The sequence below is a fragment of the Coloeus monedula genome (genome assembly GCF_965178545.1).
Source record: "Coloeus monedula genome assembly, chromosome: 4".
Lineage (NCBI taxonomy): Eukaryota > Metazoa > Chordata > Aves > Passeriformes > Corvidae > Coloeus > Coloeus monedula.
Window position 1 is genome coordinate 64,006,277 of NC_138784.1, and position 26,300 is coordinate 64,032,576.

The window sequence follows — 26,300 nt, forward strand, 5'->3', positions numbered from 1 at the left end:
GCAAAGTACAATATACACAAGTTAGAGAGATTTGCCATGGGAGATTAGATAGATAGATAGATAGATAGATAGATAGATAGATAGATAGACAGATATTCAGTCCACTCTGGGTAGATAAAAAAATGACAGACATATAAACCTGAAGCTAATGCTGGCAATAATTATGAAGAAAGCTTCACCTTTTCATATTATGTTGTCTGAAAATATCAGCATTTTTAGTAACATGGATGGACTGCTGCAAAGTTTGGCAATCAGTCTGTATCCACGAATTTAATTAATCTTCAGTCATACAAAAATAATTACACATTTAATGTTCTTCTGGAAAGGTGCATTTAATCTGCTAACATTTGACAGCTGCATTTTTCTTCTGAGCAGAGCAGCAGTGGCTTTTCAATATTAGGTATGCGCATAGCTTGAAAGAATGAGATCAGAGCAAAGGTCTCCCAGCTGGTTTTTAAGAAATCTAATGGTGGCTGGTAATGTAAGTAGGAACACTTTTCTTCTCTGCAGCGGGAAAATCATTAGCAGGAATCCCCCTCCCTCTCCATCTATCTTCAACAAATTAAAGCCAGATAGGAGAAGTTGTTACAACTGGAGGTGTAGTCAGGTTCTGCATACTAACATATGTGCCATACACGGTGGTTTACACCTACGTTTTTAAACTGTGTTAGCTTACTCCTCTGGGATGGGGAATCTATTTTAACATGTATTAAATATTTTAACATCTGATATATATCAGTGGTGTATGTCATGATTTAGGATTTTCTGTATATTACTGTCAGTGAGAATTAGTGTCCACGTGGGCAAGTTTATGAGAGGTAAGAGTGAAAGGGAAGATACGAGCACCAGAGGCAGCCACCAGCAGAGAAATATGCCCTGGATTATGGCAGAGCATTAGCTCACACAAGTGCCAGGTGCTTCACAGTACCCACTGGATACAGTGCTCCTCCCAGCCAGGGTACCAGCATTCCTCAGGTTCATGCCCCTGAAGCATGGCAGAAAAACATGTTTCCTTTTAGCATCACTACAAATTTCTTATAATTTGTGCCTTAAAAAAATTAACCCAAAAGGTTATAGAGTTGCTTCTTATGAGGGAATCCTTGGTAGAAAAGAAGCCCTTGTGGTTTAGTCATGTGCCAGAGAGCACTGGGGCTTGGTCTTTGTCTTAGACGGGTACAAAGTCATTTAAACATGTTTGAGTGTAAAGGAAATGTATCCATCATCCATAAAGTGTGTACTGTGCTCGTCCCATGCCACAGGGACACGGCCATGTCACCTCTGGCTGTCCCTCCACACTTCTCTCTCCAGTCTACGGATGGCAGAAAGCAGCTGCTAGAAATGCCTGGCAAGACTTTTTGAGTGCTTCCCACTTGTTTAGGCAAGCTATTTGATTTTTTTCTGGTTAATGGATTAATGTATTCTTCTTTAAAATGAATGTGACACTAAACAACAGTATTATAAATCTACTCTTTACAAAGATGTTCTAGAAGTCATTTTTAGGAGTGTGGCTTTTGCACTAAGAGCGCCACAGGCACAAGACCCTTTCATATGCAGAGAGCAAAACATTACAACAGGCAGCTTAGAAAGCCTTAATTCTGAAAAAAAAAAGATGCTAGAGTATAAGAAGATGCTTCCAGCTTACCTGATTTATCATTTTATTCACATTTCCTCTAAGAGAGAAAGAAAAATATCAGCTACATGATGAGCTTGCTGAAAACCCTTTTGCCAGCAAGTAATTGTACCCCAATGGAGACACATGTCCCTGTTGCCAGTCTGTCTCACAGTTGACATGGCTGTGTGGGCTACCATGGTCTTAGTGATTTATGGAGCTTTCAAGAAGGTGTCATTGCTGTGGCAATTAATGCATACTCCCTGCTGCAGTGTATGAAAATTGCTCCTGGAAATTAGATAATACTCTTAATTTTCTTTGCAGTTTGTCAATTCTAGGTGTGTTGACATAGCTGCCATGACAAATCAGGTGACCTTGCATACCAGAAGCACCTGGGACTCACCTCCAGTTGCATCTCTATACAGCTACAAAAAGGAAGTGCTAAAAAAGACTACGCATAATCACACTGTCTGTCAAGATGAACCTTTTCCATCTGATTATGGCAATTTACAGGGGTGGGTTCTTCTAGGACAAGAGCACCATTAGAATGATGTCAATGCTGTGCAGGAACTAGTGCAGATGTTTACAGGATGCATATCTTCAGATCAGGATAAAACCCACTGAGTCTCACAAAGTGGAACTGGAATTCTTAAATCCTTGTCAGATGATCATTCCTTTACTAATTTACACCTTTAAATTTACTGAGAGCTCCACAGTGGAAGCAAAATTTACAAATTTGGTAGAAACTCTTTCTGGTTGCTTTTGCACATGACTGGTTTTCAGTAACTGAACTGATTACCCAGAGAACTAACAATTCCCCTGTCCCTGTCACTGGTAGCAGCTATACCAGCAGATGCTACAGTATTTGTGGGCTGAATTTATTCCATTATTTTTAAGGTCAGTAAGGAAAAATTACCCTAAAATACATCCCCATGGAATTACAACAAACAGCAAAAACTGGCAATAATAACTTTTTTGCCTTCCAGAATAATTTCCGTGGAGCTGCCTGAAGATGCGAGGCAGATTGGCATTCAGTTCAGATGGTGGCAGCCCTATCACTCCTCACAAGGAGAAGATGTGTGGGCAATTGATGAAATCATCATGACCTCTGTGCTTTTCAACAGCATCAGTCTGGACTTCACCAACCTAGTTGAAGTCACACAGTCTCTGGGATTCTACTTGGGAAATGTTCAGCCCTACTGTGGGCATGACTGGACTCTCTGGTGAGAAACATGTATTCTTTTCTGTTCTACTTTTGTTTTCCTTGTTTATTCATCCTGCTAAGGATCAAGCAACTGCTGAAAATGCATCTTTCTGGCAGCTATTCAGAGTGATTGTGTCTCATCCTCACATTATGGACAAAAATACAGTCACTAATCTTATTGCAGTTAGCAGTAGGTTTTTCACCTCATTTCATAGACTTATGTTTGATGGGAACATTGAATGTAGCATTCTTTTTCCATGAAATATTCAAAGAATATCCTAATAGAAAAAAATCAGAAATTTTTCATAACCTTCACTTAAAATCCAGGCAGGGTAATATGGATACACAGGTAATTAAATAATGCCTTAAGTACAGACTCTGAACATTTTGTAAGTGATGTTCAGACCAGTGTACATAGCCATTATATTGTATCCAGAAAGAAAAGGCAGCAGAATACAGGCAGAATGACATTAGCCATTTGTAGTTGTTTTGTCTGGTATTTTATACACTTAGTAATTTACACTGTGATCAGCATTATGACATATTATAATTATGCCTCAAATGTGCTGCATATTTGGAAACAAAAGCAAGAAAACATCACATGCCTCAATGAAAATAAAGGCAAGAGAAAGGGGAAAAAAAGGAAAAATAAATTGTTAGGATTGCATAAAAATAAGCTTTTTTACTAAAATATTAACATGTTTCACAAAAAAGATTCTGGAGTACTTGAGAGTAATATTTGGAATTAATACAAGGGAAGCTCAATTTAATCTGTGTGTTTTGATTAAAACCAAATAACAGTTTCATGCTAGTCTGATCAACCTATAAACCCAGTATAGTTTTAATTGGCATAGATATATTTCTTTGGAGAAAGTACAATCACAGTAATTACAGAAAACCTGAAGAAAATAAAATAATTTTAGCGTCCCCATGGACAGTCAGAGAAACACTGTTGGAATTTTATTAACAGGTATCTCTGAGCAATCTGATTTGACTTTCTGATCATCTGTCAAACTAAAAGGAGTTGGCTTAGCAGTAGGAACAACACCGAATGTGTCCTAGCACTGATAATGAGGCAGCAGAAGCACCATTAACCACTTTAATAAGGACAAGGAAAGTACTCGCTGCTCATTAAAATGAAACAACATGTTAGGGCTCAAACTGTTTGTATCTCCCTCATCAAAGAGTTGGACTGAAAGCCCTTTAATGACACTGTTTTCACTCTGTACTTTTAAGACCAGTTTATCATGGGGAGAAGGGCAGATAATTTCAGATAGCAGAGGTTCCTCTATTTTCCTCCCATGACTCTAAATCAGAATCAAAATAATAAACACTAAGCTAAATTCTCCATCCCATATGGGGACGGACTAGGATTTGTAGTGCTCATTCATATTAGAAACATGCATCAAATAAAGAATCAAAGCCTTCCTCACTATTTATGTCTAAGTATTTTTCATTATCACTGGAAAACATGAACTCTATCCTTCACTGACCTTGCTTCTCTCAAGGGAAATTTTTAAACTTACACAAAGTCTGTACAAATGGTTGCTAGTTAAATTAATTATTGTTGGGTTTTCCCAGCTGTGAGTCCATTTGGTTCTCATTTTCTAACTCATGAGTTTCTAACTCACAATCAGACCTTGCAGTAGCACTGACACCATCCTCTTGAGAACAGTCTGACAACAGCTTTTTCATTAGTAAACTATGGGAAATATATTATCAATCACTTTACAGGGTGTCATCCCCAGGCCCATTTTCACAGAATTGCTTTTAATTGTTTGTTAGGCCTCCATTTCTGCTTTAAAACCTGTAAACCTGAAACATTTATCCTTAAAGTTGGAAAAAAATGAGGAGGGAGATTTTAATTTTTTTTTAAGAGACGGTCTGTTCTTTTGCATGTCTGGCTTCATTCAAAAAAAAAAAAAAGTTTGTTAGTTTGTTGATAAACATGTTTTGATCAAAGGTGATTTTTGAGTACTTTTCATGGTCTATGTCTGAACAGTCATTTTATTTGATTGTCATCATCAACATTTGGTTTCAGAATGGATCTTAAACTTTATTATATCAAGTGTATTGGTTGTACTGGAACGACTCCAGAACACTTTTAAAATGAAGTGTTTGATGATGTACATTAATTCATCACTTCTTCAAAATGCTCATTTTCAGGCAAAGTTTTGAACCAAATGCCTCTGAAGTGTTACAGGCTATATACAGCCACTTGCTGAAATTCATTTAAATATTGATAAGGATGTATACACTTTATATTCATCTGGACACAAGTAAAATAGCTTTATATAAATAAACTGTCTTCAGTTAGATTACAGCATTATGATTTAACTCAGGGTAGCAAATGATAGCATGTCCCACTGTCCCTGGAGAAGCCTGGGGGAAGACTGTAAACCTGCCTTGTCACGAACCATCTTTATGGAGCAATGTCATACAGTGGTCCTACATCATCTTGGTAGTTTACCAGTGTCTTAAGTGTTTTGTCATTTAGAGTAATTGTTACTCTGTAACATGCAGAAAGTTTCTTTCAGGTAATAGACTTAATTATATTAATGATGTTAATACATTTAGGGATTATTTAGCAAAGTAGGTATGATGAGATGTAAAAAGGCACAAATATCCCCTGCCTTTGATGGAAGCAAAGCTACATCTGGTGCAAGCATTGGACCATTGAGTCAATATTTTCAGTCAAAGCAACTTTACAAAACAAGCTGCATCCATGTGGCTTTTCAGTATTCCTAAAAGTATCAGACTTGAAAATATGGTAACTCTGGGGATCTCAGAGCAGTTTGGAGCAATGCAGGTTGGCTGACATTGGCTGTGATACCATTCCCAGAAGTACCAATTAGTTGGCAGTGCTTGGAGGGAGAGTGATTGTTCTGAGGGCACCTATGGGTATTGTGTTCCTGTGCCTCCGCTGGTCTAATTATATACGTGCCAGAAACCCACTCACAGCAACATATTTATACAAAAATGAAGCCTCTGCATTCTCATTTCTGAAGATTTTTTAGTTAACTGTTTTTACGCCAGGGACATTACTTCATCTTTTACAAAATCCAGAAAGGTATTCCAGCTGTGTGGCTCCCAGAACAAAGAAAACATTTGGTATTCCAGCAAAAGACCATACCCCTAACCACTTACATGAGAGATCTGGAGAGCAAAGTGGCAAGTAAGGTGGAGCCCACACCTTTAATGCTACTTGTGTCTAGCTGGAGGCAAAATGTGGGTGATAAAGGACTTGTGTACCTGTAATGTGATTTCCTCCCCTTAAAAGTGCTTCTTATAGAGCATCATATGCTGTCCGCATCTCAACACTAGCTTCCTTTTTCACATTTCTTTTATATGCATTTTAAAGAGCTGATTTGACTTTTCAACTTACTTACTTAATATACTGTGTACAATATGGTTAAACTATTAAATTAAAATTAATACTAAATTTAAAATATTTTAATAATGACCTGAATGCTATCAGAAAGAATATATTAGAGTTTAAGACTTTTTTTCTCATTTTACTCTAGTAGTAATGAATAAAGGGGATTTTTTTGAAGGCAAGGGCAAAAAACATTTAATTCTTCACAGCTATTTTGAACTACAAGCCCTTCACTTGTTTTCTATTACTTTGGGAAGACAGCTTCTGAGCAGATATTTCATCAAACTGTTGAGTTTCAACTCCTTTATTCTGTCCGGATAAGCTTTAGGTAACTGTGATGTGCTGTGCTGTGCCCAGGTTTTTGTGTGCAATGCCAAATCCTCTTCCAAAGCAGTGTGACAAATAACTTTCAACCGATTACACTGCACATGTTTGACTGATACCTGAAGAGCCTGGTTGTATTGGCACAGGTTGCCCAACAGGGCTTCAGCCCATGTCAGATCAAATCAGCTTTAGCTTTTTAATTTGTGGATTTTTGTCATTTTGTAAAGGAGAAGATGAAGTTGGAAGAAAAATAAATTCAGGCATTATCCAGACAAGTTCTTCTGAGATACACTCAGATCTAACCACTAAGCCACAAACTGTGGGTTGCCAGCTGGACTGCTGATGAGTATATATTGTATCCTCTTCTCATCTTGAAATTATCCTTCCTATTGAGAAGAAAAACACTGACAACACCGACTGAAAAGAGCAAACAGTTCAGATACAGTTTCCTAAGACGACTTACTGCCTTCCAGTCCAGTTGTCTGTGACAGTGCCCTTGTGCCCTTGCAGTGGAGGGAGTGTCCATCCAGTCGCTTTGGGCTGCTGATCAACAAAATCTGGGTAGTTCCATTTACCATCATGAGCTGGATCATCCTTTAGGAAATCAAGTCACAGAAAGTAAGGTCAGGGAGTAGAAAGCAGCCTGGATCTTAACTTACGCCAAGTAACAGAAATTTGATAATGACAAAACTAATGTCAGCTTTCAGTAATTTCTTCTAAAGCTTTAAGGCAGGATGCTGACATTTATGGCTTAAGTGCTCTCTCTGGAAAGGACTCTATAGAAAACAATATAGGTCAGTGAATTAACTAAAAGAGTCCTAAGTGACACTGACTTGTATTCCTAGTCCTCACACTCACTTTGTCATGACCTTGAATTTTACAGACATAGAAGCTAATATGTTCTACTTTATTGTATTTAAAGATTATGGTTTCTTATTTAAGATGATAAACTGTAACTTAATTGTAAGAGCAACCTTGAACTAGATTATTCTCTTCATCACTGCTGTACTAAATGTAGCTTTTCTTTTTTTCCATGATGATTTGCAGTGATTTTCTTTAAAAAGAGCCAATCCCTATTCTAAATTGTTCACATTTAAGAATAGTCTTAGAAAATATTGAAGCTGAAAGGACTAAAGTACTTCTGAAGACACTAAGTAAACATCTCAAATTAAGGAAAGGGAGGCAATTTTCATTCTATATGAACTTTCATTAAAATACTCTATTTTGAAGGCTAGTGAGTAGGATTCAAACTTTAAGTTGTTATTCTTCTTTATGCCTCTGTTGCATTTGAGGTTTTGAATTTGGTTGTTTCATTTTTCGTTTGAAAGAAGAAAAACCTGCATTTGAAGTGAAATAACCTTGGAATTTCAGACTATAAATTGTATTACTATATATAACTGGGTGCCTTGCAACATATATATGTATATGTGTGTTCCAAACATTACTATTGTTCTCCAATCCACTGGAAAATATAAATCTTAAATCAGTACCTCCTACAGAAAAGAAGGTGAGAATAGAAGATTAATTCTGAAACACAGTCGAGTCAGTGAATACATTGTGTATAGGATCACTTGAAAATCAATGAAATTAACCATCTTTGTAATAAGAGTGTTTTAAACTAGATTCAGTGGATCTTAACTGCCCAGTATTAGAATGAAATTACATCTCTGATTGTCATGACTTTAGGCAATGGACACTCCAGAGGAATGAACTTTATGTTGTTTTTTCCTTATGTTGCCCTTCGCTAGATCCTAACTTGATCCTTAAAACAAAGAGCATATAGTAAGAACTAACAGAATAATTCAGTGTTTCACATTCTGGGATACATCAAGGCCTTCCTGATAGTTTGCAGAAGTACCAGGAAAAAAATTCTTCTGTGTATGGTCTCATCCCACATGCCAAGCTACAGAACAAAGAAACACCACTGTATTTAAACCAGAACCATTCATAATGCTCTTTTCTGAATTATTTTGGGGATAGATCCTGATTCTTTCCTTACATCTCTCAGTTTTACAGGAGATTCAAAGCTAGCCTCTAGCATGCGCTACGTGGAGACCCAGTCTATGCAGATTGGAGCTTCATATATGATACAGTTCAACTTGGTGATGGGCTGCAGTCAGGCCTTTACTCCTCATATGGACAACCAGGTGAAACTGGAGTACTCCACCAACCATGGCCTCACATGGCATCTTGTTCAGGAGGTGAGGCTGGCAGTGAGGACTTTTGTCTTCCATAAACTCTGCTTTATACAAAGATTGTCTGAAATACACTTTTGGCTTTAAACAAAGAAAGATATTTTCCTTTTTTACCTTTCAATAAAGAAATGCTTAGTTGTAATCAAAATTACTAATAGAGGTATTTAGAATGTTCCTCATAATATTTGGAAGAAAGGTATCTGAAAGCCTGAAATGCAAAATTGTGACAGGAATGGACCAAGGCTGAGAAAAAAATTGGGCCACAGTTAGAGCTACAGGGTAATGGCTGAGATCTTTCCTGTGCTATTGCTTTGTTTTTCTAAGCAAAATGCATGTACTGTTTCCTGGAATTTAAATGGATAGAAATTCTTTCTGCCCTTGTGTGCAGCCATTTCGTAAATGGAAAGCACATTCCTTCAGGGGATTGTAATGCAGAGCCTTTCATCCCCCATCCCTGGTTCAAACACAGTCCAGGACCGTAATGACCGGCTGTTTCCCCCACTCTGCTCGAAGTGCAAATAGCAGTGTTGGCTGCTCTTTCCCCGGGTGGCTCGGTGCTGTCTCAGCACAAATGTGAGCAGTGCATTTGGCCACAGTTCGTGCTCTTGTTTTCCCTCTTAGATCAAAAGCTGGACTTTCCCTGGCCTCAGGGTCAACTAACCAAGGTCCTTTGGCTGCCTCTGAGCAGGTTCAGAGGTTGTCAGGGAACTTGTCCTACTGCCTTTTCACTGCCTGCTCTGCAGGCTCACCGAAGGATTTGTATGTCAGGTTCCACACCTTCTATGAGCAATTAAACTTTGCCTGGTTACCCTTTGCCATGTTGTGTTTTGCCACATTTAATTTGGTGGGCAGAATAGAGAAATGGCAATAAATGAATTTATAAACTTTGCAAATCCAAGTAATGATTTCTTACCTAAAACAGAATCCAGAGGAAAGCTCTAAATCATGTATTTCAAACACTGTTCATGTCTTTTATACCTAGCAGGCATCATCACGGTGTCCAAGAAAAGTTCCTAGCAGTAGGTGTTTGGGGTTTGTGCTTGCCATCTATGGAAGATCAATTGCCTTCAGATTTTAGTGCTCCTTTCCTTGCTCGGTAGAGCTGAGTTCATAGAGAACATGCAGCCAAATTGTTTTTCTCACACCACCCATGTTGTTGTGATAAAAGAGTATTTGTAGTATATTTCAAGGACATAATCTGGCAAATAAACAAAACGCTAATTAATTGAAATGTTTGAAAGTTTTGTTTGCTTTGCAAGCACTGATCAGATCCTGTTTTCTAAGATCATTTAGGGGAGATGAATCAATAAAAAGATGTTTGAAAATTGCTGGAAAGGAAACTAAGCCTTTAGAAAACCTACTAAAAAAAACCAAAACAACAAAATAAGGTCTTCTCAGATCTTCATTTAATACTCTAAGATATTTGAGCAATAAATTTCTCTGTAAAATAATATATTCTGCTTTTCTTCATATTTAATACATAACTATTACCATATAATTTAACTATATAAATGTTCTTAATTGCCATAACTTCTGTAGAGAGTCACTGCTTTATTATTAGTTTGAGAGCAGTCAAAGTAGGCTACTTGCATAAGCAGGTGTCTGGTCTCTTGCCCAATACCCTTCATGGGGGAGAGCACAGCAGTTACCAGCAAAATACTCTTGGGCATGTGGGGATGATCAGGAGAAGCTGTGCTGTGGCAGGAAGGGGCAGAAGGGACTCTCTGAATTGGTAGCTAGAAGAGGATCATTCAGGTTGGTAGTAATTTCCAAGCACTTTATTAATACCTCATAGCACAAATTTTTGGGTGCTGTTCTGGCAAAATATAAATAAATTAATGGAATATTGCAAAAAATGAAATAGCATTGCAAGGGCAGCGCTAGAAAACAGTTAAGAAGCTGGGATAAGGGACTTCATTTATATTTAATATTAAAAAGGTGTGACAATGATCATGTCTTCTAAATTAAAAAAAGAAAATTAAAATTGGGGAATAGACGGCAATAGGAATCTGAGTTAAATGCAGAAATAGTCCTAGAAGCTGGAAGGGGGAATTTGCACCACCTGTTGTAGGTGTCAAAGCTAACACAGCTGCAGAGCTTGGGAAGGGCCTATGGACACAACTTCAACACAGAAGGCTGAGGTTGGGGGCTCTGGTGTGGCTCTCTCTGTTCCTACTGTTGCTCCCCACTGCAGATGGAGGGTGTGGGGCCAGCCAGCATGCCCAGGCAAAGCCTCACAAGCAGGTCTCTGAAATGACCTGTATAAGTCTGGAGGTCCCTTTCATAGACTTACTTCATAGTGGTCTTGTGGCCTTACTTCATAGTCCATGATGGATGCTGGGTTGAAAATAGTAAAAAACAAAGAGATAGGCATTCCTCGTGGAGGAAAGCAAAACATTGCCAGTCACTAATGCTAAAGTCTTTAAATAAAGTCATATGGCTTTCTTTCATCCTCAATTTTACTACTAGTTTTCTGAGAAATTTCTCTGCATTATGTCAGGATTTTTCTCTTCTGGGTCTTTCACTCCAACATCTGGACCCAGACAAACTCCTGGTTCTGTGAATGTTTGATGCTTGTTTCTGTTCCCAATTTTTCCTCAATATTAAATGTGGTTTTGAAATGTTTTGTTTTAAGGAATGTCTTCCCAGTATGCCAAGTTGTCAGGAGTTTACATCAGCAAGTATTTACCACTCCAGCGAATTTACTCAGTGGAGGAGAATCACTGTTCTTTTACCACAGAAGACTTGGTAAGCAGTTATTTCCTCTCTTTAAATTTTTTGGTGGGGGTGCAGATAATTCATCTAAATTGCTATGACAAAGATCAAGTCTCTGCAGGTTGTACTCAAGCCAATAGGTGGGGTGCTGGGGCTGACCTAGTCACAGGTATTTCCCATAAAAGGCATTCCTTACATAATTAGAGAATGAAGTGTTGGTGAAGTCAACAGAAACTATTGTTTACGATTGTTTTTAATACATACTCTGGCTCGTCTAATAAAGTTCAGACTTTTCAAAAATAGTAGCGCTTGTCTATAAATGCCCTACTGGAGGAAGGCTTTATTTGGATTGTTAATTTTTATTTTGCACATTCCTTATTGTTTACATCTTCAGACCAAAGCCTTGTATAAACAATAAGTAATGATTCATTTCTGGGAATTTTTTAACTCTTGATTCTTTTTATAGCATGTCTTAAAAAATAACATTCTCTTCTGCAAAAAAAGAGAAACAAAAATTTTCAGAAAGCCTATTCATCTTGTAATCAAACTTGGTTTGCCTGCCCTAAAATTTTTGTTTATTAACCTAATTGTTTCTTTCATTGTTTATTTTTAAATTTTTATTATAACATACAAATAAAAATTTGTCATAAATCTCAATAATCTTCAGGTCATCCTTCATTTGAGGATTTAATTATTACAGTTAGGGTTACATTTTGATTATGTTTGACCTGAATCCATCACAGCAATTGCAATGAGAGCTTGCTCAGATTAAGTTATCATTGTATTTCCCCATCCTTCATCATTATTTTTTTGCACTCTGCATGGTCTCAGCACAGCCTGTTTCCATCAGTCACACCACAATGATACCTTCTTTCAACACACTGGCCCTTTTTACTGTACAGACAATATTCAGAATTTCCTATTTCTAGGCAAAACATCAAAGGCAAATACTGAATCCTTAGAACATATCAGATAATACCAAATGGTGCAAGTAAGTCTACAAATAAGTGCTTTGTAGTTAGATTATAATGTACTAAATCTTACATGTCATTATGTGCCACCATCTGCAAAATCTGTGGTTCACATAGGCACTTAGAAGTTTAAAAAGTGTCTACAATTTTTTGGGTTACACTCTAAAGTAGGCTGTTATTCCTAATTTCATTTATGAAATATATACTGTACTCAGTTTGATGATGATACCAATGTTGTGGGTCTCTTTTTCTTTAGGATCTACTAATTCTTCTCAGAATATGAGGTGACAGAAGCAAATAATTCCATTTTAATTTAAGAGACTGCAGGGAGAAATTATGATGAAGTAATAGCTGTATTCCTGTTCTGTGCTGTGCACAAATCATAAATATTTCACACTCTGTCTTGTATCTGAAGGGATTCCCGTCTGTTAGCAGAGTTTTGTTTGTAATTAAAGTACAAATTACCACTGAACATTCCTTTGCTCTTGATAGAGCACATTTTCTGTGTTGTGTTGTACTATGTAGTTATTGGGGTGAAGAGGAAGTGTGGCTCCATGTTCCCCACCAAACACAATCCAGCACACCACATGCATCTCTCTCTCACCACTTTCTAACCCTCCTTTCCACTGGCAAGGAGCAGGCTAAGGGCTCAGCAGTTCCTTTGGGTTGAAAATGCGGGGGCATTTTTTACACGTGTTTTAGAGCACACTTGTGAGCAGAGGGTAAGCTTCCACCTTTCCGAAACCTGGACATTATTGGTGACAATTTGATGTGTGGCTCTCTGCTGCCAGCCCAGCCACACAGAGGGCGTTGTCCCAGGTGGCTGGTAGTGAATATGTTCTGTAGGGCTCCTCTTCGGGGTGCCCTCGATTCTTCTCCTATCCCTTCCCCACCTGCATCCACTGCAACAACCACCCAGAGGCAAAACCTTAGTAATGGCCAGGAAGAACAGTGCCAAGGGGGAGAGCCAGGTCTTCTGCCTTCCCAGAACTGGGGTGAGGGGGAGAGATCTCTGGACCTTCCTTCTGTTTCAACCGTGCAAGAAAAAGGCTGCGAAATACTCAGTCTGTCCTGTGCTTACTGCACGGGGCAACAAACCACCTAAACAAGGACTTGGGAATGTCTCATTAGCCTTGTTCTGGCCCTTGGTAGCCTCGGCATGCCCTCACACCCCTGCACAGCCCTGCTGTGGTTGCTGGAGCTTTTATCCCTGGATGCACAGCTCTTAGCTGAGGGTTTGCACCTTGGGTGTGTGGGTAGTGTCAGGCTGTGGCACTGTGCTCATGCAGCTGGAAAATTGTTCATAACAGCACCTATTTCTCTTGTAAAACTTTCTGGGTGTGCTGGTATTTCTGCACATCTGTAGATGTTCTGCTTCTAGCAAGCATGAGTTTACAAGGTTCCCATGTTATGTGAGATTTGGGATGCTAGAAAATCTGCTGCAAGAATGAGACTTATATTGAAGAAATGAAATGTAAGCACCTGCTCGCTGAAATTGTATTGTACTTGAACTGAACATTTCTAACACTGATGAAAATTAATTTCAGTTTTATGCAAGGAATTTACATATGAACAGGCTTTAATGAGATACAAGCAGCTGTCAGTTGCTGACTTCATAAACAAATCAACACCTAATGACTGAATGAGAGCTTCAGGATAATTGGGTAAATGTAATTATGGTAACTCAGAAGGTAGCAAATATAATTTTATCAGCCACAAATTTGCATTAGATCATTAAGGCTTTTAATATCAGGAGGGAAGGCAATGATTTTATTTTAACTCACATGTCTGAAAAATTTTATAACAGAACATCATTTCACTTGCAGTACTTCTGGGACACGATTTCCTTGTGCTTCTGTAAAATGTCACACAACAATGACTTTTATTTGACATCAACCTGACTTAGATATAATGTCATTAGAAAGCTAGATTGCCTCCCAGTAGCATTAAAATAAAAAGGAGAAACTATGAGGAACTAGGGAAGTTTATTTTGCTTGTAAGAAATGCTTTCATAGCTCCTCAGTGCTGCACTTCCCATTTCAATAGGTGTCCAAATGGTGACTGTCCAGAAAACCAATGTTTTATCACTGAGAATGCAGCTGACGCTCATCTCCTTATTCTCTTTTCTTAATTAACATGGCTTTTTTAAATGGTTGATTACCATTTTTAACAGCATAATCCTCTTAAGATATTGTTACCTTGAGGTGCAGAGCAGCCTTGGAAAGCTTTCAAAAACAGCAAGCAGGACTGGCTTTTCAGCAGCATTGCTTTTGTAATTGTCAATTCAGCCTAACACACATTATCCCTCACCCAGGGAGGAATCTGAATCCATAGAGTTTTCCCTGCCCACAGCCATGTGATGGTGGCATCGCTTCCCGTAGGACCCCTGGAAGCAGGCTGGGTGGGAAGGCGAGGGCAGCCCCTTGTCCCTTGCAGCTTGGGGCCACGGGATTCCCATGGTGGCAAAGCTGTCCCCAGGCGAGAGCTGTCTGTCTGGAGATAAAAATAACTCCTCCCCTCTGGGATGTGGCTCCCTGGGGACTATCCCCAGCCTCCAGCTGCTGCACACACCTCCATTTGGGCCACATGTTCATCTCCAGGCTGTAATGAGCCTCCTCCCTTCCTCCCCTCCCCTCAAATGAGATAAATAAACCTCCTGGAATGACTGCATTCATCTGAGAACTTCTAGGTAACAAGTGGAGCTGAGTGCATCCCTTAGCTTGACGTGCAGCCAACATCTGGAACTGGAGGAGGCAGATGGAACTCTGCACCTGGCAGGGTGGCAGTCCCCTGCAGCAGGAATGGGATGATGAGACTCTCCAGGGAAACATTTTGGTCAGGTGAAACCCGCATGAGCCCCAGTAAGGGCCATCAGCCCTGGTGTCAGCTCCATGCCTGCCGTGCACGCCCAGCCCTGGGAGCAGCCCCAAAGAGGAGCTGCACAGGGATCTTCTCAGCTGGGGCTTCAGGTGTTTTGCTGCCCTGGGCACAGGTGTTCTCTGTCACTGCACAGGGCTTGGCTCTCCCCACTGTTTGTGTAGGTCAGTGTGAGCCTTGTGCCCCAGAACCAGCCCTGATGCTCCTGCACAGCCGCCCTTCAGGGTCATTTGCGCCTGTCAGCAGCCAGTGAGTGGCCGAGGCAATGCCATCAATGCCACACCAAGCTCTTTCTAGGGGGCACCACTGCTTGTTGGGCACCATGAGACTTCCGTGGCACGGTGAAATTGCCTCTGTATCACTGTAAATCTCCCCCAGTTTGCTGTAAATACCCCTGGGCTGCAGGGTCTCACACCCCACCTCCACCCATACTCTGTCCCTGATGCAAAACAGATGCCCGAATACAATGCTCTCCCTCCTGTTACCTGGGAAAATAACATGACACAATTTTACTGTGCTGGGAGTTCACAGGGGGTGTGTTTGCCTGCTCTAACACCATTATTTGGTTTCAGTATTGTTGTTTTCCTCAGCACACATTAGAGTTAACACCAGTCATTACTGTTCTTTCCAGAGCCTACAGCCTCTGTCAGGGTTCTCTGTGGTGCCATTGATGTAAACATGAACCTCAGCACCAAAGTGATGTGCTGACTTCAGAGCACTCCAAAAATAAACAGTAAATAATTGCAGTCAATATTGACTGCCCATTATGCCTACACAAGCTTAGGAAGTCCTTCGTGTGCTGATTACTGGCATTGTACCCTTTTAATGGATAATTCATAGCTCTTGTAATGTAACCCATCAATACATTATATCCTGAGGGAGTATTTAATCAGCAGATTTGCCCCTGCAGATTAACTCTGAGTGCTGTAAAAATGCTTACAGTATTTGCAATATCAAACAGATACTTAAAGCAGGCAACAAGGGTCATTTCAATTAAAAATCAAGCCCTTGGGCAGCTTCACTTGTTTTTTAAAGAAATTCAAAACTGGTGTTTTAAAAATTTATCCACACATGCACCAAACTTCTTATATGTGCCAGAGTGGCTAATTGCTCTGCCACTCTGTCCACTTCAGCTGCACAGGCCTGCTCTGTTCATTTTTTCACTTCCATACATGCGACCAGGTGGCTCAGCCACCTTTACAATATTCATTTTAGTAAGTCTTATTCTACATAAATTATTGGAGGTGGGGAAAGGGCTTTGTAACTTGAAGCAGAATAACAGCAGTATATCCTGTGCCTCATAAAATAACCATATGGCTCAGAAACAGGCTAGAAAAGAAGCTTCTAATAGGAACTGCCTGCTTCTCATCCTCAGCTCCCCCAACCAGCCCTTGGCCAGACACAGGCCTGTCCCATTTTAAAATTGGATTTTTAATTCTCCTCAGTCAACCTTGCTTTCCCTGTCCTAACCCTCCACAACAGTGCAATTCAGCCTCAGTGCCCACATTCCCACCACCACCCCTTTTTACCCAGACCCATCATGCAGCCAGCAGCCCCTTTTACTCCATCATGATGAACAATTTCCCATCTCTGTTTCACTTCACATGCATTAAATTTTTCTTAATCTCATTCTGACATGAGCGGAGTGGAGAGTCTCTGTGTCCCCCATCTGGGAGTGGCCACCAGCCAATGTTGGTAGCCTGCTGGATGTGCACAGTTTGGCAGGGCAGCTTGAAAAGGCTTGATGATGACAAAAATTGCTTTTCTCGTGATTCACTTTCTTCTCCAGCCTTGGTTTTTAGGGCGATGGGTGTCAGGCTGGGTTTGGCTAGCAGGAGTCATTCCCATGGAAAATGTCAATGTTGCATTGGACAATCTCCTAAAGGGCCAACAGTAAGCATTTTTTAATGGATAATGTTAGCTGACTTCACTATTGTAAAGAAAAACAAGCTGTTGAAGATAAACTATTTAGAAAGGAGAAGCTAAAGCAAGGTTTTGTGCTTGAAGAATATTACAACTATCCAGAGCTTAGTTAGGCAAGAAGTTTAATTTGATGATTCCCCACCACAAACCTTGGGTGTTACAGATTTTGAGTTGTTGGGCAAGAGCAAGCTATTTACAGTGCAGAAAAAAATAGGTGCTATGACACGGGATCTTTGTCAAAAACTTGTGATCTCAATGTCACCAGTGATATGTGAGCAAAATCTAGTTTAGAATCATCCTGACAAAAAGAAATTTTTGTATCCAAGAAAAAACAGTCAACTGTTGTTGAATGGAAATAGTCGGTATTCACTTACGCTCAAGAACTTTAATAATTTTTTAAACAATAAAGATCGGGAGAAACCTGTTTACATGGTTTACAACCTGTTAACTGTGACCAAAAATATAGAAAACAAAGTCATGCCCTAGATACACCTTTCCAATTTTGCAACCATCACTCAATAAAAATCCAGTAATATTCATAGCGAGGCTTACCTTAAAATAATGTTCAAAATTCCTGCAACATCTCTGCAACATGCTTTTCCTCAGAAATGTCATCAATCACTGAAAAGTCCTTTATATAGCCCTGTGCAGCAAGTGGCATAATCTAGGAAGTTAATTTGCAAAAATCTGTCTTTGGTTATGTCAGCCTTTGCAGCCTGGGCGGTGATTGTGATACAAACTTCATTGTTTTAGTTACATTTTATCTCTTTTCCCACCGTTCTGTAAAGAATGGAGAATTAATACGCTGTTATTGGTTTTAAGGTCCAGTGCCACACGTTTCCGCTGGAGTCAGTGCTACTACACAGCCCAGGATGAGTGGGCCTTGGACAACATCTACATTGGCCAGCAGTGTCCCAACATGTGCAGCGGGCATGGCTGGTGTGACCACGGTGTTTGCAGGTATGAAGCATTTGCAGGTATGAACAATGGTCTTCTGATACTTTAGGTACCCTACTATTTTCCATACTTTCCTTTTCTTGGCTGTTGTTCTTATTTTTAGATTAAACATTAAAAAATGAAAGCTCTACAAGGGGTTGACCATTCAGGCAGCATTAGCAGCCAGTTGCTCCACACCAATGTGTCCAAGAACCTGTATCCTTGTCAGGTCCAAGCACTGGAAGAACTTTCAGTCGTACAGGGCTGCCCTGCTGAAAGTGTCCTGGTGGCCCCTCCGGCCCTTGGCACAAGGACCCCAGCTCAGGGCCAGAGCTGCTTCACTGGGTCAGAAGGATGCCAGGGACCAGCTCAGCACTGCCATTCTGACAGTTTGGCAGCCACTGTCAGAATGGGTGCTACACTGAGGGCACAGACTGCTACTCTCTGCCAGATTCAAACTTTCTGGACACCACAGGATTTTTTTTTAGAAAAAGGATACAGGGTTTTCCCATTTTCCAGTTATTCTGGCTTGTTTCCATGATACAAAACTGCAATCCCAGAATGATTTGTTATTTCACATTGAATTTTATAGTGTCAGTGCACCACCTTAACTAATTGTCAGTGTTGTGTTTACACTTCCTTCTAGGTGTGATTCAGGGTTTCGGGGTACTGAATGTCATCCTGAAAATCCCCTTTCTTCAACCATCATGTCTGATTTTGAAAACCCAGATACCCTGAAGACAGAGTGGCAGGAAATTATTGGGGGAGAGATCGTCAAGCCTGAGGAAGGCTGTGGGGTCATCTCATCTGGCTCCTCACTCTACTTCAATAAGGTACTAAAGAGGGCTGGGAGACTGATAAAGGCACATACTGTAGGTTTCTGTGGAGCATAATGTGGCAAAGAAAAGGGAGGTGGCAGTAAGCTGCACACAATATTAGAAGTGCATTAAACAGCACAGCTGTGCTCTGCAGGTAAAGAACAAAGCAATCAAAAGAGGTAGGGAAAGACACGTGCACTCTGTATTCAAGAAACAGCAGCTGTAGTGAAAGGCAGTAAATTGCCAGAGTGCTGGGAAGTGTGTACATTCACAATGTCTTACTTGTACATTTTCTTTTTTAAGACTCGGTTCTCATCATCCAGCAGCTCCCATTTGTTTCTTCTGTACTGTCCTGGGTAAGAGATGGGGAAAGGTTGGCTTTCCAGGGGGCAAGAAGCTTAATTTGAGGTCACAGGAACAAAACTAGTGAAAAAAAACATCCTTTCAGGCTGTTAGAAAATGGTTCACCTGAAGGAGAATATTCTTTTGTATGACTTGCATACTTTGCAGACAAAAAATAATAGAATGGGAAAGAGATATAGGGAATTCTGATAATTAGTAGCAATTATAGCTAAAATAAAAAGAGATCTTTATGACCAGACGTAAGATTATGCATTGTAATCATAGATTTATTTTTGTATTGTTGCTCCTCACGCCTAGTCCTAAGATTTGTTTTGTTCTTAATTGAAAGGAAGAGTATAAATGCAGCTATGTGCTTCTCTTTTAAAGGTTTGATCAAACTGCCACTGCTGTCATGAGAGCCAGATTAGTCCCAGAAGAATAACCCAATATGCAACGCTGTGTAATTGTGCGTTGTTTACCTCATTACAAAAATCTAACCCATGAAATAATTTTCAGCATTCCTACATAGTCTCACATCCAGCTCCCCTGGAAATAGAGCTCTGCACTAAAAATTTCATAACAGACCAATCAGTATAACTAGCTAATTGTGATAATTGGAATTTTTTTATATAATTGTCTTCCCTGTTAGATGTTTTTCCTTCTGGCTTGGTTCCTTATGCCAAGTTTCTCAAAAGTAGTTTGCTAAATTAGAATTAACCTGCTATGATCTTTCTTCTGATTCCTGCTAAGGAGGAGTGAAAAACTCATTTAGAAATTCTTGGCTTCTTTCTATTGATCTCTAAGTGTTAGGTTATCACTCATTTCTTGAGTAGCAGCAGTCTGTGTGCTGTCAACAGAAGGTGGTTTATTTAATTTCGTTTAGATCTTTCTCAAGGCGCCTAATGTTTGTAGGTAATAAAAAAATATTTTTATAATTGCCAAACAGTTCTGTATTGTTTTGGGGAGCTCATATTCACATTTCTTTTCATTTGCTCAAACAGACACTTTTTATTTGAATGTCTAATGTTTGCTGCCATAATCAATTACTGCTGCCAGAATTAATGTTGGCTTTGTTCTGACAACCCTCTATCTTTTGTTTTACAACTCATTTTAATCAATTGCAGGTGTGTTCACAATTCAGAGCTCTTTCAATTAGTCCCTGCAATTCCTCTGAGGCTTTATGTCACTCATGCCCTTTCTCAATTAACCTGGTTCTGTTCTACCCCTTTGGCAGGCAGAGCTGCTGTGGGGTGTAGATATGGAAAACCCACCTTTAATGGTTTTAGAGCCAGAGCTTGGCCCACTGCAGGTCATTATGTTGGGTACCCCCAGCCAGCCAGGACACACCTGCCCATGGGACAGCAAGGGTGTTTGCATCCTTATTACCCATTACTGACTTGATTTGATGGTGATAATTTCAAATTCCAGTGGGTCTCCAAATGAAGCTGTGAAAGCAAACTACCCAGAGATTATCAGCGTCACCTTGGCCAGCATTAGCCACATGGGGCTGCGCCAGGAAGCTCAGGGCTGCATCCAAGGCTGACTTATCTCACTCTCAGGGCACCATGCAGGAGGGAATTCCAGTCTCAGCTGGGAATAAACAACCAAATAAACAAACAACAACAACAGGCACAATTTAAGACTGAAACAGTATGGCTGTATCCTGTATGAGCTTTTTGTGAGTCAAAGGATTCTTCACAGGTTTTACCGACCAAGCTTCAGACCCCCATGTATTCAGCTTCCAGAAATCAGTCTCACGGTGTGAGGTGGCCTATTTGGTAGGGTCTACAAATGAGCTCAGGACCCAGGCTGTTATACCAGCAAAGCAAAATGTTCTAAGAAAGAAAGCAATAGACATTTATCTATGCTGGGTTTACCCCCAACTGTGTAGAAAGTAGAAAGAGGTGATGAGTGGAATGGGATTTAAATTGATCTATCACCTTATTAAAAATCACAGATGATATTTTCAATCTCAGCTCATAAATCTTGTTACTTGTGTCTGGCTAGATCACATCATTTTGCCTATCTCAAGTTTTTTTTTAAATTTGTCATAAGGATCATAAACGTACAAGTGAGAGAGAAGAACATAAACATTACTTAAATTATACGAGTCATAACTTAGCCCTGGTTTCCCTTTTTTATACTTTTTTATGCTTGGAGATGGACAGAAACACATGGTTATTTAAGGGAATTAGAAACAGTAGGCATGATGACAGTCCTGCTCCATTTTGGGGGGTGGTGCTAGATTCCAGCTACATTAATAAATGCAGAAATATGATCCCTGCATCCTCTCCCCAGCTGTACACAAATGGCTTTGCCCTACCTATAAAACCTTGTGGCAGCACGATGCTGTGCTGGGGCAGGGTTGTGCCAGATACAGGGCATGTAGGTCACCTCTCTGGAAACACTGCTCTCGTCCTGTGTCCTGCCTTGTCACAGGCAGCTTCATAGCCCATATCAGCATCTTGTAGGCTTGTTGATGTGCAAGTCCACAAGTTCAGCCTTAAGCACCAGGGCACAAAGGGAAGATGGGTATGGGATAATTTTGGTTACAATAAAAGGCTCTTAAACCTTTTTTCTAGATGAATATGCTCTGTCTTCCTTTGCCAACACACACAGAGCGACCACATTGACCTGCTAAACTCAAAAACATTATTGGAAAAGCTGTTTACTAAATCTTACAAGTCTATTTGTTTCTCTCAGCTATGCCTAGGTAAACTTGAAACCAAATCCACAGGTTTTAGTTGAGAGACTCCTGATTTACAATGCTTACTAGGAAAAGAGTATAGTTTTGTGTAGGAAAAAATCTTATCCAGCTGAAAATTCCACTCCCCGGTTCCTGTGTGGGAGATAGGCTTCAAGCAAGGTATTGCAGGAGCTGATTTGAGGTGATTAGGTAACATCGTACAGTGCAAGATTTGACCAGGGAAGTAAGACTAGAGAAATGGCCTTTTACTGCTCTATGCACTATCAATAAAAAGCTGAATACTTAAAAATTTATCCCTGGTTGATCCAGGATATCCAGCACCTGCTCTTTGTCTTCTGAAAGTACTTGGGACCTTGAAGGAATGAGATGAAATAGTTATGTGGAAATTGTGCTTGGGAAAGTGAAGTTGCATTGTGTGTTGAAATCTAATAATAAAAATTCTTGTGGGACAAATCAGGGTGATGTAAAGGATGGCCAAGCAGAATAATTGAAAGACCAAAAAAGTGAGGTTGATACAAAAGTCAATGTTGTGTAGTTTTGTGTGCAATATTCATCTGTGACAGACTTTAAATATGCCTATTCTTTGTGAAGGTGTCATAATTAAAATTATTATTGTCCCTCTGTTCTTTGTATTGTAGGCTGGAAAAAGACAGTTGGTAAGCTGGGATTTGGACACAACGTGGGTGGATTTTGTACAGTTTTACATCCAGATTGGAGGAGAGACTTCTTCATGCAACAAACCTGACAGCAGAGAAGAAGGTGTGCTGCTGCAGTACAGCAATAACGGCGGGATCAACTGGCAACTACTAGCAGAAATGTATTTCTCTGACTTCAGCAAATCCAGGTAGAATTTTGGTCTAAAATAATTAATACATATGGCATCAGCTTTAAAAAAATCTATTTCTCAACTTATGAAATCATGAATAGTAATTTAAAGTTATAATGCTTAAAAGTCATCATTATATAGAAACTTTTTCTGGCTGGCATAGTAAACTCCTGTCACTAGGAATGAAAAATATAATGAAAGTGGGCCTTAAAATCTGAAGTAAAATATAAAATTCCTTATCACCTCCTATGTGAAACATGACTAAAATGCTAATATCTGCAAAAAAATAGCAAGCATATACAGAACTTACCCAAAAGAGGTGTAGAAATCTTCCATTTCCTCTGACTCTGGTTTCAGATCTAATGAACATGTATTAATGTCATATGAAGCAAAAGCTCCTTTAAATAAATATTTAAGGAGGAGAAGAAATCATGTTCAACCATTCAAATATGCTGTCAGATACCTTGTCAGTGAAAATTTAAATTTTATTTGTCTGCAGAGGTGCTAACATGATTTCTATTACTTGTAGTCCATGTCTTTCAACATACAAATTATTTTGTCTTCTCATCTTGTCATTTTGCATTACAATGAACAATGATTTCAGAAGGACTTCTGTAACTTGGCAGGCTGTTCTTTTCTAGAGGTAATCTAGGCACTTGGAAGTATAAAACTCTTGAATTTTGAATAGAATAGAATAGAATAGAATAGAACAGAATTATTTCAGGTGGAAGGGATCTGCAACTGTGCTCAGCGTTACTCCATCCTAGGTGCAGCATCAACATTTCCACTTGTTAAATTTTATCTCATGAATCAATCCCCATGCTCCAATCTGTCAAGATTCCTCTACAAGAACTCTTGATCCTCAAGAGAGTCAAAGCACCTCCCAGTTTGTATCATCAGCAAAAGGGTGGACTCAACTCCTGCATCCAGATTATTGATGGGTACCTTGAACAGGACTGCCCTAGGATTGAACCAGAGGAACACTGCTGGTGACCAGTCACCAGGCAGATGTGGCCCCATTCACTACAACCCTTTGGATTCTGCCCTTCAGCCAGGCCTTCACCCAGCACATTGTGAACTCGCTCATCCCACAGGTGGACAACTTGTCCGTAAAGATGCTGTGTATCAAAAGCCTTACTAAAATCCAGACAAACTACAGGTACCCCCTTTCCCTCAACTACTAGGTGAGTGCTTTAGTCTCTACTTGGTAAAAATTACAGGACACACCCAACAAAGAAGCTAAATAGTGAAAGCTTCATCACTGGACTATACAATACATTTTTAGAGAAAACATTTGCCCTCCTGAGCAACAAAGACTGATGGTCCTTACTGAACATAGATATGCAGATTTATTTTTCTATTACTTCAAATGTGGTCCAGATCTTATTTTCCAATTCCTTATTCTTCAGTTATAAATCTAGGAATTCTATGGAAAAGAACAATTCCTTCTCCTTTCTATGCCTAACTGGCAAGTGAAGCAGAGTCCATGGTACAAAAAAACGTATGATATAAAGAAAGAGTTACAAAAGGATTGTATGTATAAATGCGTATATGTAACATGTCTGAAATAGGACTGGGCAAGTAACTAATTCTTATACTTTTTGACATAAGTATGATTAGGCTTGAAACTTGAACGTTTATTTAACATCATTTTTGTAAGGTGTTTTTTAAATTGAACATAAAGCAAACTGAGGAGACCTGAAGTTCTTTTACAAAGATCTGTATAGGAGGGCTGAAATATTTTTACCCAAAGAAAACTGCTACATAATCTATTGCTTTGTACTAGAAGGATGCTTTTGTCTGCAAATAGGACCAATCACCAGAAGAGAATAAGAAATTAATTTTGCTAGCATATGTCACTATTACTTCCTGGCATCAGAGAAACATTAAGACTTGCTGAACATGGATCAGCTGAACAGTTTAATTCAAAGCTAGAGAGCTCAAATCAGTTCCTTATTGTGCTTGGCAATATAAGTAATAGAACATAAAAACTAGACATTGTCTTAAAGAGTTTACATTCTCCACAGACAAGAAGGATGAAGAAGGCTTCTTAATATGTAGTGTATAATCTAGATATATGGAAAAATAGAATAACAGAATCACATAATCATTAAGAAAAGACCTCCAAGGTCATGAAATACAACCTTTGACCCAACATCACCATATCAACTAAATTACAGCACTAACTGCCATATCCAGTTGTTTTTTGAACACTTCCAGGGATAGTGACTCCTCCAGCTCCCTGGGCAGCATGGGAAGCCCCAAGGCCCAACCACCCTTTCAGTAGAGAAATTCTGCCTGTTGTCCAACCCGAACCTCCCCTGGCAGAGTTTGAGGCAATGTACTCATGTCGCTGGTTGCCTGGGAGAAGAGGCTGATCCCCGTCTTACTACAACCTCATTTCAGGCAGTTGTAGAGAGCAGTAAGGTCTCCGCTGAGCCTCCTTTTCTCCAGACTAAACAACCCCCAATTTCCTCAACTGCACCTCATATGAGTTACTCTCTTACACCCTTCCCCAGCTCTGCTGCCCTTCTCTGGACACGCAAATTACTGAGGACTTGTACATGTAAGATAGATGCTGGCTTTCCTGCCTCTTTTCCCTGTTGAGTGATACCTTTCTCTACAGACTGTGTTCTCTGAAGTTCTGCTCAATTTCTCTTTCTCAGGTTTGTCTATCTGGAGCTGCCGGCCACAGCCAAGACACCTTGCACCAGGTTTCGCTGGTGGCAGCCGGTGTTCTCAGGGGAAGGGTACGATCAGTGGGCCATCGACGACATCATCATTTTGTCAGAGAAGCAGAAGCACATCATTCCTGTTGTTAATCCCACCTTACCACAGGTAATAAGCAAGAGCAGGCTGTGGGCATCCCCACGGAACAGGAATTATCCTGTTAGGAGACTTGTTTGAATATAATTTTCATTGAAAATACTGGTTCTATTTAAAGAGCTGTAGTGTTTGCAGCTGCCTCTCTGTGTGGGAATAACCTGGGTCTTTTCACAGAATCATCAGACTCCTAATCTTTGTGACAGAGGATGTAATGATGTGTCTCCACAAAAAGTCAAGACTGAAATTTTGGAAATTATTTTTTTTTAATTACAGAAAATAAAAATTGCAAAATTTGAAAGTTCATCTTTTTGGGAATTATTCTGAAGCCACACTGCAAGGTGATAATACCTCTGACTTTCATTTTCATTTCTAACAGAACTTTTATGAAAAGCCAGCATTTGATTACCCTATGAATCAGATGAGTGTGTGGTTAATGCTGGCCAATGAAGGGATGACCAAAAATGAAAGTTTCTGCTCTGCCACCCCCTCTGCCATGCTCTTCGGTAAATCAGATGGAGACCGGTTTGCAGTGACTCGAGATTTAACTCTGAAGCCTGGATACGTCTTGCAGTTCAAGGTATTCCTTAAACATAAATCTGTGCAAGAATATCAGTAAAACTGCCCTAGCCAATACTTGCAAGATGCCACTGG

At 39.7% G+C, this 26,300-nt stretch overlaps 1 protein-coding gene across 1 annotated transcript in view; it reads left to right on the forward strand.

The window, feature by feature from the left end:
• The window catches only part of RELN (reelin), a gene marked incomplete at its 5' end in the record, with an annotated part of 273,918 nt that overhangs the window by 180,809 nt on the left and 66,809 nt on the right, over window positions 1–26,300 (forward strand). Inside the window, 8 exons of the mRNA XM_082280292.1 lie at window positions 2,596–2,832; window positions 8,522–8,714; window positions 11,344–11,456; window positions 18,017–18,154; window positions 18,777–18,963; window positions 22,636–22,841; window positions 25,490–25,661; window positions 26,026–26,226. Coding sequence (XP_082136418.1) covers window positions 2,596–2,832; window positions 8,522–8,714; window positions 11,344–11,456; window positions 18,017–18,154; window positions 18,777–18,963; window positions 22,636–22,841; window positions 25,490–25,661; window positions 26,026–26,226 — 1,447 coding nt within the window. The remainder of the gene's footprint in view (window positions 1–2,595; window positions 2,833–8,521; window positions 8,715–11,343; window positions 11,457–18,016; window positions 18,155–18,776; window positions 18,964–22,635; window positions 22,842–25,489; window positions 25,662–26,025; window positions 26,227–26,300) is intronic.